This window comes from Grampus griseus (genome assembly GCF_964374135.1).
Source record: "Grampus griseus genome assembly, chromosome: 15".
In the NCBI taxonomy this organism is placed as follows: domain Eukaryota; kingdom Metazoa; phylum Chordata; class Mammalia; order Artiodactyla; family Delphinidae; genus Grampus; species Grampus griseus.
The window spans coordinates 73,819,906-73,836,809 of NC_139009.1; the positions used below are offsets into that span (position 1 = coordinate 73,819,906).

The 16,904-nt window shown below is 48.2% G+C and overlaps 1 protein-coding gene and 1 pseudogene across 2 annotated transcripts in view; one reads left to right on the forward strand and one right to left on the reverse strand.

Moving 5' to 3' along the window:
• TRABD2A (TraB domain containing 2A) overlaps positions 1 to 16,904 on the reverse strand; it is a 53,990-nt gene that overhangs the window by 11,462 nt on the left and 25,624 nt on the right. Inside the window, 4 exon segments of the mRNA XM_082672763.1 lie at positions 3,255 to 3,353; positions 3,357 to 3,401; positions 12,873 to 12,971; positions 13,935 to 14,068. Of these exon segments, the coding sequence (XP_082528889.1) occupies positions 3,255 to 3,353; positions 3,357 to 3,401; positions 12,873 to 12,971; positions 13,935 to 14,068 (377 nt within the window).
• LOC309833680 (small ribosomal subunit protein uS5-like) lies at positions 15,344 to 16,213 on the forward strand (annotated as a pseudogene). The gene has a single exon. The product of its transcript is annotated as a small ribosomal subunit protein uS5-like (transcript).

Genomic DNA, 16,904 nt, shown 5'->3' on the forward strand with positions numbered 1-16,904 from the left:
AAGTGATTCAGTTATACATATAGTTTTTTCCAATATAGGTTATTACAAGATCTTGAATACAGTTCCTTGTGCTATACAGTAAATCGTTGTTTCTCTGTATTATGTTTAGTAGTTTGTATCTGTTAATCCCAAACTCCTAATTTATCCCTCCCTTCCCTCTTTTCCCTTTGGTAAGCATAAATTTGTTTTCTATGTCTCTGAGTCTGTTTCTGTTTTGTAAATAAGTTCAATGGTATTATTTTTTTAGATTTTACATATAAATGATATCATATATTCATCCTTCTCTGTCTGGCTTACTTCACTTAGTATGATAATCTCTAGGTCCAGCCATGTTGCTGGAAATGGCATTATTTCATTCTTTTTTATGGCTGAGTAATATTCCATTGTGTGTGTGTGTGTGTGTGTGTGTGTGTGCGTGTGTGTGTGTGTGTGTTTATATACACCACATCTTCTTTATCCATTCATCTGTCAGTGGACACTTGGGATGCTTCCACAGCACATCCATAGTTTTAACTTGTTTGATTCACACAAGATTTTTTCATAAAAATAATTTTACACAATTACATACTTTAGAATCAATCATTATGATTCAATTAACAAATACATCGAACTTCTATAGACATTCAACTGTTTTATAAATTCCTTATCTTTACATTTTCATTATTTCTCCAATTCCCATTTCTCCCTCTCGCTCTCTCCACTGTTCTTTGCCCTACTGGTGAATATTTCACCTGATTCTAGCGCACATCTTAGCCAGTTTCAGTATTTTGGCTAACAACAGGGTGCTAATACACCAAAACTGTGACAATCAGGAGTGGTTTTTGCAACACAGTAGCTGTAGGCGAGGCTGACACGTTGCATTGGTTCTCTCCCCAGCCCCAAACCTTGGCCTCGCCCCACCGCCCCCCTCCTGCTCCCTGGAATTTAACAAGGTTAAAAATTACCCTAGTCAGGGCTTCCCTGGTGGCGCAGTGGTTGGGAGTCCGCCTGTGGATGCAGCGGGCAACGGGTTCGTGCCCCGGTCTGGGAGGATCCCACATGCGGCGGAGCGGCTGGGCCCATGAGCCGTGGCCGCTGAGCCTGCGCGTCCAGAGCCTGTGCTCCACGACGGGAGAGGCCACAACAGTGAGAGGCCCGCGTACCGCAAAAAAAAGAAAAAAAAAATTATCCTAGTCAAATGCAGAGTAGGATATATACCTTACTCCTTCTCCTACTTCCAGTACCCTTCGAAAGACCTTTTGAAAATCCTCACACACTGTAATATAGACATCAATTTCCATTTTCTGGATAACAGCTCTCCTGTTATTTCCTTGAAATGATATTCTTTCATTTTCAAGTCAAGAGCCTTCATCTTCTCCTTTGTCGTCTTTTTTTTTAATCATGTCATTTATGTAAGATCCTTCCCTCCGATTTCCAAAATCTCTTCTCTTCCGCACAGCAGTGCCTTTCCACCAGCAGCCTCTCCACGCAGGCAGCCCCAAATGTGCAAGGTGACCTCCCCCTGCCGTCCTGCTCCACCTTCTAAATGCCAGACATGCCCTACAACCTGCACCACTCGGCCACGCGCCTGGCCCTCATTCCACGACGGCAGGCACATTCCCCATACCCCACAGCACCCGCAGGGGCCCCGTGAACAGGACAGGCGTGGAGGAGCCACAGGAGAGGAACGCGTAAGACAGCTGTCCCCAAACAGCTCTGTCAGCCATGCCATCTGCCCGTATAACTAACTCCCAAGCACCTCCCAACCCGAAGTTAAAAGATTAACTGTTATCTGCCGCCTCAAATTTTAATTTCCCAAGTGACCTTGACCCTTCTCCCCACTTCCCCCACCCAGGGTGTACGTAAGAATGATCACCACCAAACTCTGCTATGTCTTTTTTAGTGTATTTCTTCTTTTCCACTTCCTCTTGCTTGCTCTGCCTTGGTTTTACTTCCTCCTTCTGTAGACTTTCTGGAAAGTTCCTTTTATCTTTTGATATTTGCAGGGTGAGTCCCTCTCCCTGGGACATTCCTTTTTCACCTCTTATACTCACTCCCATTTCCTATGACAGGGTCCCCGGATCTAACAGACCTGGACAGCATCACTCACACCCACCAGCTCCCTCCTCTCTCTTTTCCAGTGCCCTGAAGGTGGGCAAGACAAAACACTCCCCCATGTCAGAAGCTCAGCTGGACTCGCCACTTCCACGTGATCTTAGTGGGGAAGGGAAGGAAGCCAGGGTTTGTCCCACGGGAAGCTTGTTGATCGAAGCATAACAAATATCCATCCTACCTCCCTCCTGTAGGGAGGCTGCCATCCTCTGAGCCCTGGCCGGCCACTTTCTTCCCCTAGGTGGCCCCCAGGTAAGGCCTGGCCTGTGTCTACACTGACGGCACCAGTTCGGCCACACTCACTACAGTACTGCAGGATGGAATCCATGACCGGAAATGCTGGCAGCCTCCCCAGCTTCTTATGTGCCCCTCCGTAAGAATACCAGGAACACTTCCCATTGCATCGTGCTCACATGTTTCTGGAAGTCACCAGAAGCTACAGCCAAAGCTCTGCTCCATCATTTCTCAAAAGTTACCTAAGCCAGCAAGGAGGCTTTCAGACTCAGACCCTTCTCCTCTCTGAAGGCTGGTTCATGCTGCCTGCTGCCTAAGCCATGGGGCCTGCCGCCAAGTCCCTTGAAGCTTCATCCTTTGACTTCGTCTGGGAATTAGCTCTCATCAATGCCCCTCTCAGTTTTTTTTTTTTGTTTTTTTAAATGAATTTATTTATTTATTTATGGCTGCATTGGGTCTTCATTGCTGCACGCGGGCTTTCTCTAGTTGCAGCAAGCAGGGGCTACTCTTCATTGCGGTGCACGGGCTTCTCATTGCGGTGGCTTCTCTTGTTGTGGAACATGGGCTCTAGGCGCGAGGGCTTCAGTAGTGTGGCATGTGGGCTCAGTAGTTGTGGCGCACGGGCTTAGTTGCTCCACAGCATGTGGGATCTTCCCGGACCAGGGCTCAAACCTGTGTCCCCTCCATTGGCAGGAGGATTCTTAACCACTGAGCCACCAGGGAAGTCCCCCTCTCAGTTCTTAAGTTTCCTAAAGAATGCTTTTGTTAGCTGCAGCATCCCACTCAACACCTACATATGCCCAATTGTATTTTTAGAGCCCTTCGTGACCTCGATCCTCTGTACACAGGATGTCCCAGTGTCAGCAGGTGACATCCTTATTCTTGCACTTAAATGCACCCTGAGCTGAGCAGGGGATAAGGGCTCTCACCTGGGAGCTGTCATGGCTGAAGATGATGGAACTGAGGTCCCCGCAGTTATAGTGTTTGATGAGGTCCTCTGTTGTATAGGGGATCTGAAGGCCGCCCGCTCACAGGCTCTCCTGCTGCAGGAGGGGCTGGTTTAAAGCAAAGATGACCTGAGGAGAGAAAATATAGGTCTCTTTTAAGTCCTCTGACACAGCAATCATTAGCTGCCGTCTTATTTCTTTTGTCCATGGCTGGCAATAGCCTCACCTGTGTTCGTTATATAAGGAATGGACCCTGCCGCTACAAAAGGGAATGCAGGGCTTCCCTGGTGGCGCAGTGGTTGAGAGTCGGCCTGTCGATGCAGGGGACGCAGGTTCGTGCCCCGATCCGGGAAGATCCCACATGCCACAGAGCAGCTGGGCCCGTGAGCCATGGCCGCTGAGCCTGTGCGTCCGGGGCCTGTGCTCCGCAACGGGAGAGGCCACAGCAGTGAGAGGCCTGCGTACAGCAAAAAAAATTAAAAAATAAAATAAAAAAGGGAATGCAAGTCCCTGGACCGTGTCCAAAGAAAAGGAGGACAGTCCTGCCCAAGTCAGCCCCCAGCAGATGACACCTGGGGAAGTGCCTTAAGAGGGACACCGACAACCTGAAACTCTCCCATGAGAGTGATCAAGAGGTGAGGGTCCCAAAGAGCTGGCTTGTGAGGCCCTGGGGAGGTGGGGCAGGGAGGGACACACAGACACACGAACCAACAGGTTCCAATTACATCAAGGACTGGACAGGACTGGACACAGTACACACAGGTCTTTTCCAACCATGAGGGTGGCATCTGCCAGCTAATGGATTCATTAGGTCCATGGGATGTTAATGGAAGTTATTGTGGGAAAAGGAGGGGAAATGAAGGCTACACAAAATCAAACAGATTTTTATCTTTATGAAACTCTGCCAAGTCTTGACACACTAAAGTGTGCTCTGCTTCTCCCCGAGGAGGCGAGAGCGTGCTGGGTTTCCCAAGCTGATTTCAGGCACACATCGCAAGAGAAGGGTTAACTGGAACATCTTTGGGGACAATTCAGACTCAAGGAATTTTACAAAGCAGTGAATTGCCCTTGGCACTGGAGAGCTAGGTCAGAGGGGGAAAGGCGGGGATTCTGGCACCTTTCCAGGTGAGAACTGGGACCAGCCACCCTCTACAAGCCTCCTGACAGCACTGTGGCATTTTCCCTCTCATTCACCCAAGTATGGACACAGACATATCACCTTTGACAGCTGCCCCAGTAATCAGTGTATAGCATACTGCCTTTGCTGGAATGTTCCCCGTCTCCCTCTGGCTGAAATGCAGACAGGCGGGACCTGTCTGATCATGAGGTCTTCAGCAGGGAATTTTCAATTCTCTGGAGATAACACATTGCAGGTCTCAAGTCATCAAATGACACTATGCAGCCCCAATCCCCTTCTTTCTCCTCATCATTCTGAGTGGCGAAGAGCATGGGAGTCTTGTCACCTTGCTTCCCACAGGCCACCACGTGTGAGCCTGCCTGCCACACACACTCCTTCCACACCCCTTCCTCCCTGGGTTACTCTGTCCCTGTCAAGGCACCTTAACCAAATGGGGAGGGGGGCAGCTCCCTCTTTGTAAAATCCCCTCCTCTCCTCTCTTCTCTCCACATCCCCCCCTTCCTGTCAGAGACACCTCCTCCATCCTCTCCTGGAGGTCAGCTCCCCAAGGATCTGTAGACCAGCCTCTTCTATCTTGGGACAGGACCCTCTGGGCCATGCTGTGTTCCCACCCTCCCCAGCCCTCCGCTGGTGATGTGAGTTGACAGAAGCAAACATGTCCATGGGCATGTCTGCAAATTTCAGTCTAAGTGAGGAAACTCAAGATGAGCCCCTGGATTCTAAAGCCATACAGTGAGGACCTATCCACACCACTGGGTGTTGCTAAATGGCTTTCAATCAGCTGGAGGAAGAACCTTCGGAGGGGAGGCCAGGGGGCGTTATGGAAACACCTCTCAGGTTTGCCATGCCCCAGGCTGAGGTTTCACACGTTCTGTCTCAGTATAACTCATCCAAACCAAGATCCCAGGGTCTGATCGGCTCACAAACACCTGCTGATGGCTTTTAGTGTTCTAAAGGCATTCGGGATGAGCCCAGGTTACCTGTTGCTAAGAGACCTTCCTCTAAGAATTTCCATTGATTCTGGAATGTTTTTATTAAAGTGTTCTTGGTATTTAGAGAAGATTGGGCCACTCATTCTAATAGACTCACCAGTCTGCAAATTGGGGAACACTGTATGGGCCACATTATATTATATTAATAATTATATTATTAACATTAACATTGTTAATGTTATTAAATATAACATTAATGTTTAATAACATTTAATGTTATTAAATATAACATTATATTAATGTTATATTTAACATTATATTTAAATAAGAACTTTGTTTATTCAGTCCCCTCTCAACGTATTCAAGGGTCATCTGTTGACAAGACGCTTACAAAGACTTGCTAGGATGTTTGTCTTTGCTTTTGATGATTAAGGTTTAAATAAGTTTGCATAGCAAAACTAAGCCAGTAACATTATTTTCTGAGTGCTGACTATGTACCCTGCTAAAGAGTTCGCTTCTGTTCTCGTTTAATCCTCTCAACATCCTAAAGTAGTAACTACTGTTAAATCTATTTTAAAGAACAAGGAAATGAGGGGGAAAGAAGTTAAATCATTTGCTTATGGTCACATAGCTTAGTAAACCAAAGCGTCCCCACAAAGTGTGTGAACCCAAACAGTTCAATACCAGAGCCCGAGATCTTCACCACCATGCTGTTCACGAGGTGCGCTGCTACCAAGTTGCGTAACTGACTTCGGTCATATGGTCTCATTTAAATTATTAGGCTTATGCTAAAGACCTAGGAGTCTGAAATTGGGAAGAAGGGAGGGAGGGTTAGAGGAGGGAGGAGAGAGGGAAATGGGAAAGCAGGAAAGGAATCAGAAAGAAGGGCACACTAAAGCTTTTCTTCACCCAGATAAGAGTAGCACTCACACTATACCTAGAAAACAGAAAATTTTATACAAAAGAAGTTTTAAATTGCCCGTAATTTCAACACTCGAGTTATAACTGCTTTTAACAACATGTGGGTATATATTGAGTATATTTTCTTTCAGTTTATTCTATACCTTTTATACAATTGATTGTATTATACATCATATTTAGTATCCTTAACTGTGTCACCTCGCTGTACAGCAGTAATTAACACAACACTCTAAATCAACTACACTTCAATTAAAAAAAAAATAGTGGGCTTCCCTGGTGGCGCAGTGGTTGAGAGTCCGCCTGCCGATGCAGGGTACGCGGGTTTGTGCCCTGGTCCAGGAAGATCCCGCATGCCGCGGAGCGGCTGAGCCCGTGAGCCATGGCCGCTGAGCCTGCGCGTCCGGAGCCTGTGCTCCGCAACGGGAGAGGCCGCAACAGTGAGAGGCCCGCGTACAGCAAAACAAAAAAAAAATTAGTATCCTGCACTTTCTGTGTGACAGTGTAAGCATCTCTCACATGACAGAGTTCTTAGCCTCACATTGCATGTGATAGGTCATCACTTAGCTAAACTTTCCATTGTCAAATAGTTAGGTCTTCATTTTTTTTAAACTATCATGAATAACACCATCAAGAGCATCTGGGAGCAGAAAGTGTTTTGTATTTTCAAATTATTTCCTTGGTATTGATTCCTACCCAGTCAAAAGATATTTACTATTCTTTTTTCTAAAAACCTTTTTACTTTTGCATTTTTCTTTTTTTAGTAAAAATTGAAGTCTCCATTAAAACACAAATTCAGTAAGCATTAAGTGGTAATGCAGACAATCTCCCAAAGCCAATTTTATACAGAAGCCCTGCCTCCGGTACGATCTGTACCTCCGTGCCGATGCAGCCCCAGCAGCGTGCCAGGGAAACCGCGCTGCTGCAATTGCACACGCCCACTGTTCCCTCTGCCTGGAAGGCTTCTCCTACCCTCATCCCTATGGCAGACACACACGTGTCTTTTGAAATAGCAACAGGAGAATCTCCTCCTCGTGAAGCCTCTGTCATTAACTCCCAGGCACAGTGAGACCATCTCCTCTTTGCCCAGAGCCTCCTGTGACTATTCTATTACACCGCTAATGGCATCGCCCTGTGTAGCCACCCCGAGAGTAGGAATCGTGTCCTCCTCACCTCTGCATCCTTCCCATCTGGCACACAGGACACGACATGCTGTAAACATTCAATAAATTTTTTTTTTTTTTTTTTTTTTTTTTTGCGGTACGCGGGCCTCTCACTGCCGTGGCCTCTCCCGTTGCGGAGCACAGGCTCCGGACGCGCAGGCTCAGCGGCCATGGCTCACGGGCCCAGCCGCCCCGCGGCATGTGGGATCTTCCCGGACCGGGGCACGAACCTGTGTTCCCTGCATCGGCAGGCGGACCCTCAACCACTGCGCCACCAGGGAAGCCCTCATTCAATAAATTTTGACTGAACGAATAAGGTTCAGAAATGGCTCTGCCAAAAACTGAAGTCTGAAGCAGGATGGACACTTATAAAGGAAGCCCAGCAAAACCTCGCCAGCCAAGTCAAATAGGGAGCATATCCAGACAAGTCAGACTCACGAAACTTCTCAGAAAAGTAAGTGGGGGGTGGAGGTAGGGGAGGAGTATTAGGCCTAATGTGGGGGCGTAAATCTTACCCCCAGAGACTCACGTTTCCTTTGAGCTTATCCCTCAGCCAGCTTTGGGAGGTCTGCATTTGGACTTATTCCTTAAATGCTTGTCCCTACCAAGCCTCCATTCTCTTAAACTCCCATATTCTCCTGGTATACATCAGGATAGGCTAAGCTCTGCCACAATAACAAATGAAACCTGAAATTTCAATGGCTTAGCAAATGTCTGTAGATTGCTCACACAAAGTCTGAGCGAGGTAGTGGCTCTCTCAATCCATCTAGTCCCTTGAGAATCCAGTTTGGTTTATCTTGTGACACTCTTCTCCCATCAGCTTCCATGGGAGGCAATGGAGTGAACATGGCAGGTGACCTACTGTTCTTAAATGCCTCAGCCTGGAATTCCCACAATTCATTGGCTAGAAGTAGTCACATGGCCTTGCCTAATCCTCAGAGAGGCTGGGAAATGTAGTTTTCCCATTTGCCTAGGAAGAAGTAATGTCCCTGAGACATTAAAATGGTTAACGGGGAGTTTAGTGCATTAAGTTATTCAGGATATCAGACGCGTCCCTATTCAGAATTACACACAGTCCTGGTGGAAGAAGAGCATCAGGACAGTAACCTGGCTAAAGGTGCTCATCCTGAAGGTTCCCTGGCAGCCTGTGGTCCTCAAGCAACAGAAGGTCTGGGGACAGCAGAAGCTGGGGATGGGGGTGCGGGGAAGCATGGGATACGGAGCAAAAAGCCAGTCGTAATACTGGGTTAGCCTAGAATTCTGGAAATTGAGTGGCTGGCCAACCAAGCATCATCAAGAATGAGAGAGTGTAATGGATCTGAAAGGTGTCATGAAAGGTCATTCTTTTTTTTTTTTTTTTTTTGAAAGGTCATTCTTGTGTCAACTAACAAAGAACAGAATCACAGCAAGTACAGTGCTAACTATTGCTGAAGTTCATTCATTCTTCTTCCATTCATTAATTCAGCCAATAAATTGTTATTGGTGCCTACTGATCCAAGCACTGAAGATACAGTAATGAACAAGAAAGACAAGATCCTTGCCATCCTAGGGTTTTCGTTTTACCTGGAAGTGCGGGAGGTGATGTCAAGAAGAAGAGGGGGGGCTTCCCTGGTGGCGCAGTGGTTGAGGGTCTGCCTGCCGATGCAGGGGACACGGGTTCGTGCCCTGGTCCGGGAGGATCCCACGTACCGCGGAGCGGCTGGGCCCGTGAGCCATGGCCGCTAAGCCTGCACGTCCGGAGCCTGTGCTCCGCAATGGGAGAGGCCACAAGGGTGAGAGGCCCGCGTATCGCAAAAAAAAAAAAAAATAAGAAGAAGGGGACGAATAGGGGGCTGGTGTATCACAGAAAGACATCACTCTCCCAGAGGCAGTGGCCCAAAGTTAAACTTTCACTCTATGATTTCAGGCTTGCTAGAACAGCCCATCCACAAGCAAATCTAAACCCTTCCCAGATTAGCCCCTTGCTGCTTTGCCTTGGCAGGAAGGAGGTCCTTCCGTGTGGCACCCGGCAACTCTGAGGCAGCCATACTACAAATACATGTCTTTTAAGGAAGTGTGAACAGTGAACTGTGCATGTGTCTGAGTTGGTACTAAGTCTTTCTTTTTTTCCTAAAAAACCACAGAAACGCCCTTTTTAACTCTCTAACACAACTTCCTATACTTACCGAGTCTTTTCTTCTAGAGCTGCTACAACTTTCTAACTGTTAACCTTGGAGGCTTCAATCCTGTGCTTATTTATAGCCTAACTACTTGTGAGAGGCCTTAAGCATCTTGCAGATGAAAAGCCAGCACCGGATAAGCCATTGACCACTCTGCCTCAAGTGCCCGCCTAACAGATTTAGCGGAAGGGGCTGGGTTTTCTTGGCTGGAAAGAGCAAGGATCCCAGCCCACAGTGCTCCCCGCAAGATCCTGAGCACCAAACACAGGGCTCGTTATCTGTTCCATGAAACGCATTCAGTGAAAGCCAAAGGAAGGCTCAGAGAAGCACCTAAAGGGACAGTCTGGCCCAGGTATTCCTAGAAGGCAGCCACCCCAACTCCTCCCTCCGTGGCTCAAGACGTGGAGACTTTCTGCAGGGACCTGGGCAAGCCTCTGGTGCAGTTTATGTTTAACGGAGAAAAGCTCTTACTGACACTAACTAGACTCCTGGGAGAAAGACCAGACATGGTTTCCTGAGGAATAAGTCTCTGAGTGAGGCCCTGCCAGGGTTTCCTTGGAGCCTAACACACCCAGTGACTCTGAGCCCTTGTTAGCTACCATCTTTACCACCACACAGCCAAGGAGGTGAGTCTCTGCCTCCTCCAAACAGCAGCGCTTTATCACCTCTGCTGCCCAGACCTCAGCTCAATGTCCACTCCTGGGGCCACCAGAACTCTGTCCAACCAGGGGCAGGTCCCCGGAGGCACTGCTGGAGGTGCCTTCCTTGCCGCAAACCTCTGGTGCAAAGCAAGGGTGGCCACTTGTGTCTGCCCCTGAGTAGAGGAGGTCACCACCCCCAGGTCCCTGCAGAAAGTCTCCAGTCTTGAGGCAGAGGGCAGGGAGGACATGAGGGCTCCACAAAAACAACACACAGCCCCCAACTCACCCCAGCTAAAGCCACTAAGGGCCAGATCCAGCTTCCTCAGAAACCTACAGGGGCCTCTCCAAAGAATTATCAACTGTCGATCGTCCTTATGTAGTTTACTCTCCTTGCTGTTCTTGGCAAAGTCTGGGCCAGTCTAACAAATGTGGGGTTCCAGGATGTGACTCACAGAGAAGCAAATTCCTAAGAAACAACTCTGTTTGGCTAAGTTGACCCCAGAGGCATCTTGTCTCCAGTCAATTCCTTTCTTTGGGGTTTCTGCTAACATTTTCTCACACGTTGCACTGGTTAGCTAGGACTGTCTTAACAAACTGTATAATTTAAACAACAGAAACATATTGTCTCACAGTTCTGGAAGCTGGAAGTCCACAATCAAGGTGTTAGTGGTGTCATGCTCCCTCTGAAGGTGTTAGAGGAGGATCTGTTCTAGGCCTCTCTCCTAGCTTCTGGTATTTTCCTGGCTTGGGACAGCATAACTCCAATATTTACATGGCGTTTTCCCTTGTGTGTCTCTCTGTGTCTTAAGTTCCTCTTTTTATGAGGACACAGTCATATTGGATTAGTGCCCACCCCAATGATCTCACCTTAACTTGATCATCTGCAAAGACCCTACTTCCAAATAAGGTCTCGGTCACAGGTCCTGGAGATTAGTATTTCAGTGTGAGAATTTAAGGACACACACACAAAAAAAAAGAATTTGAGGACAAAGTCTACTCCTAAGGCATATCAATCTCAGCTCTACTCTCTTTTGAATAGTTAATATGGGGCTTCCCTGGTGGCGCAGTGGTTAAGAATCCGCTTGCCAATGCAGGGGACACGGGTTCAAGCCCTGGTCCGGGGAGATCCCACATGCCGCAGAGCAACTGAGCCGGTGCGCCACAACTACTGAGCCTGCGCTCTAGGGCCCACGAGCCACAGAACTACTGAAGCCTGCGTGCCACACCTACTGAAGCCCACATGCCTGGAGCCTGTGCTCTGTAACAAGAGAAGCCACAGCAAGGAGAAGCCCGCACACCGCAACCAAGAGTAGACCCCACTCGCCGCAACTAGAGAAAGACCGCGTGAGGCAACAAAGACCCAATGCAGCCAAAAAATAACTAAATTAAGTAAATAACTTTTTTAAAAGATAGTTAATATGCATATGGTAAAAATTTCAAACAGTACAAAGAAATGAATCTCCCTCCCATTCCTGTTCCCCAATCACCCTCTCTAAAAGTAATCACTGCTGCCAGTGTCTTGAATCTCTTTCCAAGGATAGTCTCTGCATGTAAAAACAGACAGATAGATACACAGACAGACAGATAATAGATAGGTAGGTAGATAGATAGATAGATAGAAAGAAGCAGAGATATCACCTCCACCTTTTATTGGTTTTGTTTTTGCTCCTTTGGCCTTTAAGCAGTCAAATAAAAACCTTTCCATAAATAAATACTGAAGCTATACATTACAATGTAATGTAAAACAATCAAGGAATAAAAAGCCAAGTCTTGGCAAACAGAGGTAACTTCCATTGTTTCTGAAGTAAATGCAGGCTGAGACTTCCTATCCACAAGGTTAAATCAATGACTAAGGCGAATCATAGAAAAGGAAAAGGGAAATTTCTGACAGCAAGAAGGGACAAAATGAAGGTTTCCTAGGCCCTTCCAGTGAGAAAGCAGGTTGGATACAGAAGCCCCTTGGAGGCATCCCAGAGGTGACCCCACTGCCCCTAATCCAACGATGTCCTGGGACCTCTGCTCTGGGCTCAGGCTGAGTCAGGCAGATCCCAGGGAGAAATCCCGGCAGAAGTTTACAGTTGAAGATTTCATACAGTCCTACAAGGATTCAGGTTCCTTTCTCCAAGATCTCAGAGGAGCCTCCCCTTCCAAACACGCAGATGGTTTGGTTTTCTCAGAAACCTCCCAAGCCAACTTTTTTCCAAAACACAGATTATAACTCATTATCCATCACATCATCATGGACCTAAATCTCAGCAGGCCTCATGCACCGCTCTGCAGCTCGTTCATCTCCATTCCTCCAGGCATCAGTCCACACGGTGCATCCAGGGCTGCTCCACGCTTCCTAACAGCTGCACATAAACCAGGACAAGCACGTGCACTAGCCCCCTTGGAGGCGCCGCTTCTGTAATGACAGCTCTGCTAGTGTCAAGCACCGCCTACATTCCTCCCCCCCCCCCCCCCCGCAGGTGACTCCGACATGCAGGCGGGGCTGGGAGCGATTGACTGAATTCAGTCAGGGTCAGAGCTCTAAGAACCTCAAGAGATGAATACCGACCACATTCAACTCTTTCAAATATGAAATGTCTTCCGAGAGCTGCAGTGAGTTACTGGCTGAGTCCTCCGACCCTGACTGACAATTCTCCTCACCATAGTTTGCAGAGTCTGACTCATATCCTCACAAGGAAGGATGTGGGCTATCAGGGTGTTGGCGGATGGGGCCAGCATGCTCCTGAAACAGTACCGTTTCTACGGTTTTTCCACACAAACATAAGCCGTTCTGCGGACTCAACTAACTAGAAACCTCCACTTAAAACATTATTTCAAAAGAAATCCACATTCTGCCTTCTCCAGTCCAGCTTTGGGAATGCACCAGGAAGCTCCAAGAATTCCTCTCTAGGGCTTCCCTGGTGGCGCAGTGGTTGAGAGTCCGCCTGCCGATGCAGGGGACGCGGGTTCGTGCCCCGGTCCGGGAAGATCCCACATGCCGCGGAGCGGCTGGGCCCGTGAGCCGTGGCCGCTGAGCCTGCGCGTCCGGAGCCTGTGCTCAGCAACAGGAAGAGTGAGAGGCCCGCGTACCGCAAAAAAAAAAAAAAAAAGAATTCCTCTCTAATGCCTCCTATATGGTTGCCATCCTGCCAAGCTACTGTGCTGACATAGCAACAACCAATTCTCTTAAAGAAAAACTGCTGGGTAACAGACACCTTCACACAGGTCCTTGTCACTCACTGTCAATCTGTTAACAGCACCTGAGGGCAAAGCAAGATGCATTAGAGAAGAGAGGATGAGAGGTGGAGGTGGTGGAATATTAGAACTCTGAGCGCCTGGAGGGGACAACAAAGAGATCAGCAGAATGTATTTACAATAATAGTAATAGCAATAATGATAATAATAGCAGCAGCAATCCCTCCCCCACGCTGCAGTCAGCCGTCCTCCGGGAGGTGGAACTGCATTTGGGGAGGAAGATGGGGCCCCTGCCCTGAGGCATGGCTGTTGGCAGGGCAACAGGACAAAAGGGTCTGTGATGGCAACAGGTCACAGAGGGCAGTAAAGGATAACCACGAACACTCAGTGGGAGCTCAGGCCCAGGTGAAGACCCCAGAGAGAAACCATCACAGTCACTTCCTCACCCCAGAACTATAGTTTGGTCCTCCACATCCAAAAAAAAAAAAAAAAGGTGACGCCAAGAGCCTCTAAGACCTTAGAGCAAACCAGGCTACTTCCCTTGAAACCTGTAAAGATTTCTGTCCTCAACATGCAGATAGCAGCTTTGCCTAAAGCTTTGCCACCAGCCATTCTTGCTGGCTTCAGGGTGTCCCCCTTGGGCTCATAGGAGGACTTCTGACCTGTTGGGAAAAACCCATTTACCTCTTGAGGGCACCAGGGGAGGGTCCCAGCGGCATCCAGGCCATCCCAGCTGGGGATACAGTAGATAGGCCTGTGTCTACAGCAGAGGACAGGCAGAGCCCAGTGCAATCCTCTGCAAGGAGATGGGCTCAGAGTGCTTCTGAATGGGTCCTGCAAAACCTTTGTTGTTCTCCAAGCCTCACCTAGAAAATGCATTGTATTTGGAAGGACTCACAGAAGCCACCAGTGGGGGATCTGCCTCCTTGGAGAGGTTCCCAGTGGTCTCCAGAGTGTGCCAAGCTCTACTTTTTGAACCCCTATTACCCCAAGTCATGTGCTCTGCTCTATCGTGAGACATTTTTAACTATTAGAAAGTCCTTCCTTCTTTTTGAGCTCCCTGTCTCGCCATGATTGCCATGTACTCATTTTTGTATGTATCAATACAGTGTGTGTTTCCACACATGCATAATTTGTGAGCAGCCATGAAAAGAGAAAAAGTACATGTCCCACTTCTAGGAATCACACCTATGGAAATACAAGCACAAGTGTGTAATAAATATGATAGTGTCGCCAGTGAATTTAAGGTTCTTTCTTCATCGTGAAAGAATTTGAAGATGAAGTGATAGGTAAGAATCAGACTTATTTAGAGAGAAATACACTCCACAGACAGAGTGTGGGTCACTGAAAGGCAAGAAGCAAGAGGCCTCGAAATATGGGGTGGTTAGTTTTTATGGGCTGGGTAATTTCATAGGCTAATGAGTGGGAGGATTATTCCAACTATTTGGGGGAAGGGGCGGGGATTTCCAGGAATTGGGCCACGGCCCACTTTTCAGCCTTTTATGATGGGCCTCAAAACTGTCATGGCGCCGGTGGGTGTTTCATTAGCATATGCTAATATATTATAATGAGGCTCAAGGTCCACTGGAAGTCGAGTCTTCTGCCATCTTGGACCCAGTTGGTTCTCACTAGTTTTCATCATGTCCTATGGCTATGTCATTCTTTTAAAGGTTGTGCCCTGCCCCTCTCCCTCCTGTTTCATTAGTGCACAAGGATGTTCCCTGGGGAACTGTAACAGAGCTCTCCCTGACACTGGGACTGTTCAATCAAAATTGGAATGACCCAAGAGGGAGAAGATATGGAGATATATGTATATGTATAGCTGATTCACTTTGTTATAGAGCAGAAACTAACACCCTACTGTAAAGCAATTATACTCCAATAAAGATGTTAAAAAAAAAAATTGGAATGACCCTTCTTCTTCGTAAAAACACCAAATGGCGTATGACGCCGGTGCTGGGAGAGGGCCCAGAGGCCCCTGGGGGCCCTGGAATGGGAAGCCCCGGTGACTTCCGCAGAAGCTTTGGCAGCGGCGTCCGGGGTCAGGGTCACAGCCAGGGTCGGGGCCTCAGAGCACACGGAGGCAAGGCTGAGAAGCAGGAGTGGCTCCCCGTCACCAAGCTGGGCCGCCTGGTTAAGGACCTGAAGATCAAGTCCCTGGAGGAGAGCTGTCTCTTCCCTCTGCCCATCAAGGAATCTGAGATCACTGACTTTTTCCTAGGTACATCCCTCAAGCAGGAGGTTTTCAAGATTATGCCTGTGCAAAAGCAGACCCGTGCTGGCCAGCAGACCAGGTTCAAGGCATTTGTCACCATTGGGGATTACAACGGACATGTCGGTTTGGGTGTCAAGAGCTCTAAGCAGATAGCCACTGCCTTCCATGGGGCCACCATTCTGGCCAAGCTCTCCATCATGGCCGTGTGGCGAGGCTACTGGGGAAACAAATCAGCAAGTCCCATACTGTAACTTGCAAGGTGACTGGCCGCTGTGGCTCTGTGCTCACGTGCCTTATCCCTGGCCCCAGGGGTACTGGCATCGTCTCAGCCCCTGTGCCCAAGATGCTACTGATGATCGCTGCAACTGACGACTGCTACACCTCTGCCAGGGGCTGCACTGCCACCCTGGGCAACTTTGCCAAGGCCACTTTTGATGCCATTTCCAAGACCTACAGTTATCTCACTCCTGATCTCTGGAAAGAGACAGTGTTCACCAACTCTCCGTATCAGGAATTCACTGACCATCTTGCAAAGACCCACACCAGAGTTTCCGTGCAGAGGACTCAGGCTCCAGCTGTAGTCACCACATAGTTTTATATGAGAAAAATAAAGTGAATGAAGCCGTAAAAAAAAATTGGAAAGACCGCATAGAGAGGATTCTTGCCCCCAACAGAGCAGGAGATTGGATGTGATGACCTCAGACGGTCATCTACTTATAAGTCCTTGAGTTTCTCCATCTCAGGAAGCAAGGGAAGCAGACGCCCTGGTCTCACTTTCTGTCCTCTCTGCCTCCCTTGTTTCTCCCCCCTCAGCACAGGCCACGAGGCTCCACGGAGCCTTCCATGTCTGTTAATTAATGGCCCTCACCCAGATCACTGTGTCGGGTCAATTTCCACCACTGGGGAAAAAACTCCACAAAACCATCCTCTTATTTCAGACTTTTTTCTCCGGCTAGGTGTTCCAGAAGTGCCAAATCACTGTGCTCCCTCCTCCCCCAACCCTCTACCCAAACCACAGCCCCTGAAGAGACAGCCCTACATAGGATGTGATTCTGCCTGTCCCCTCCCTCCCCAGGCCATGCCAGTTACACCTGGGTGGACATCTGACTCAATGGTATAGCACTGGGTGAACCACGAGATTTACACCCAAAGAGTACATCTACTCCACAGAATAGACTCAAAAAATCATCCACAAGCCGAAAATACTCATCTCCAGGCCAAAAAGCAATTGTTTTGTTTCAAGTCTCTTAATCTGCATTGGTTGAGATTGTATGAGGGGTTAA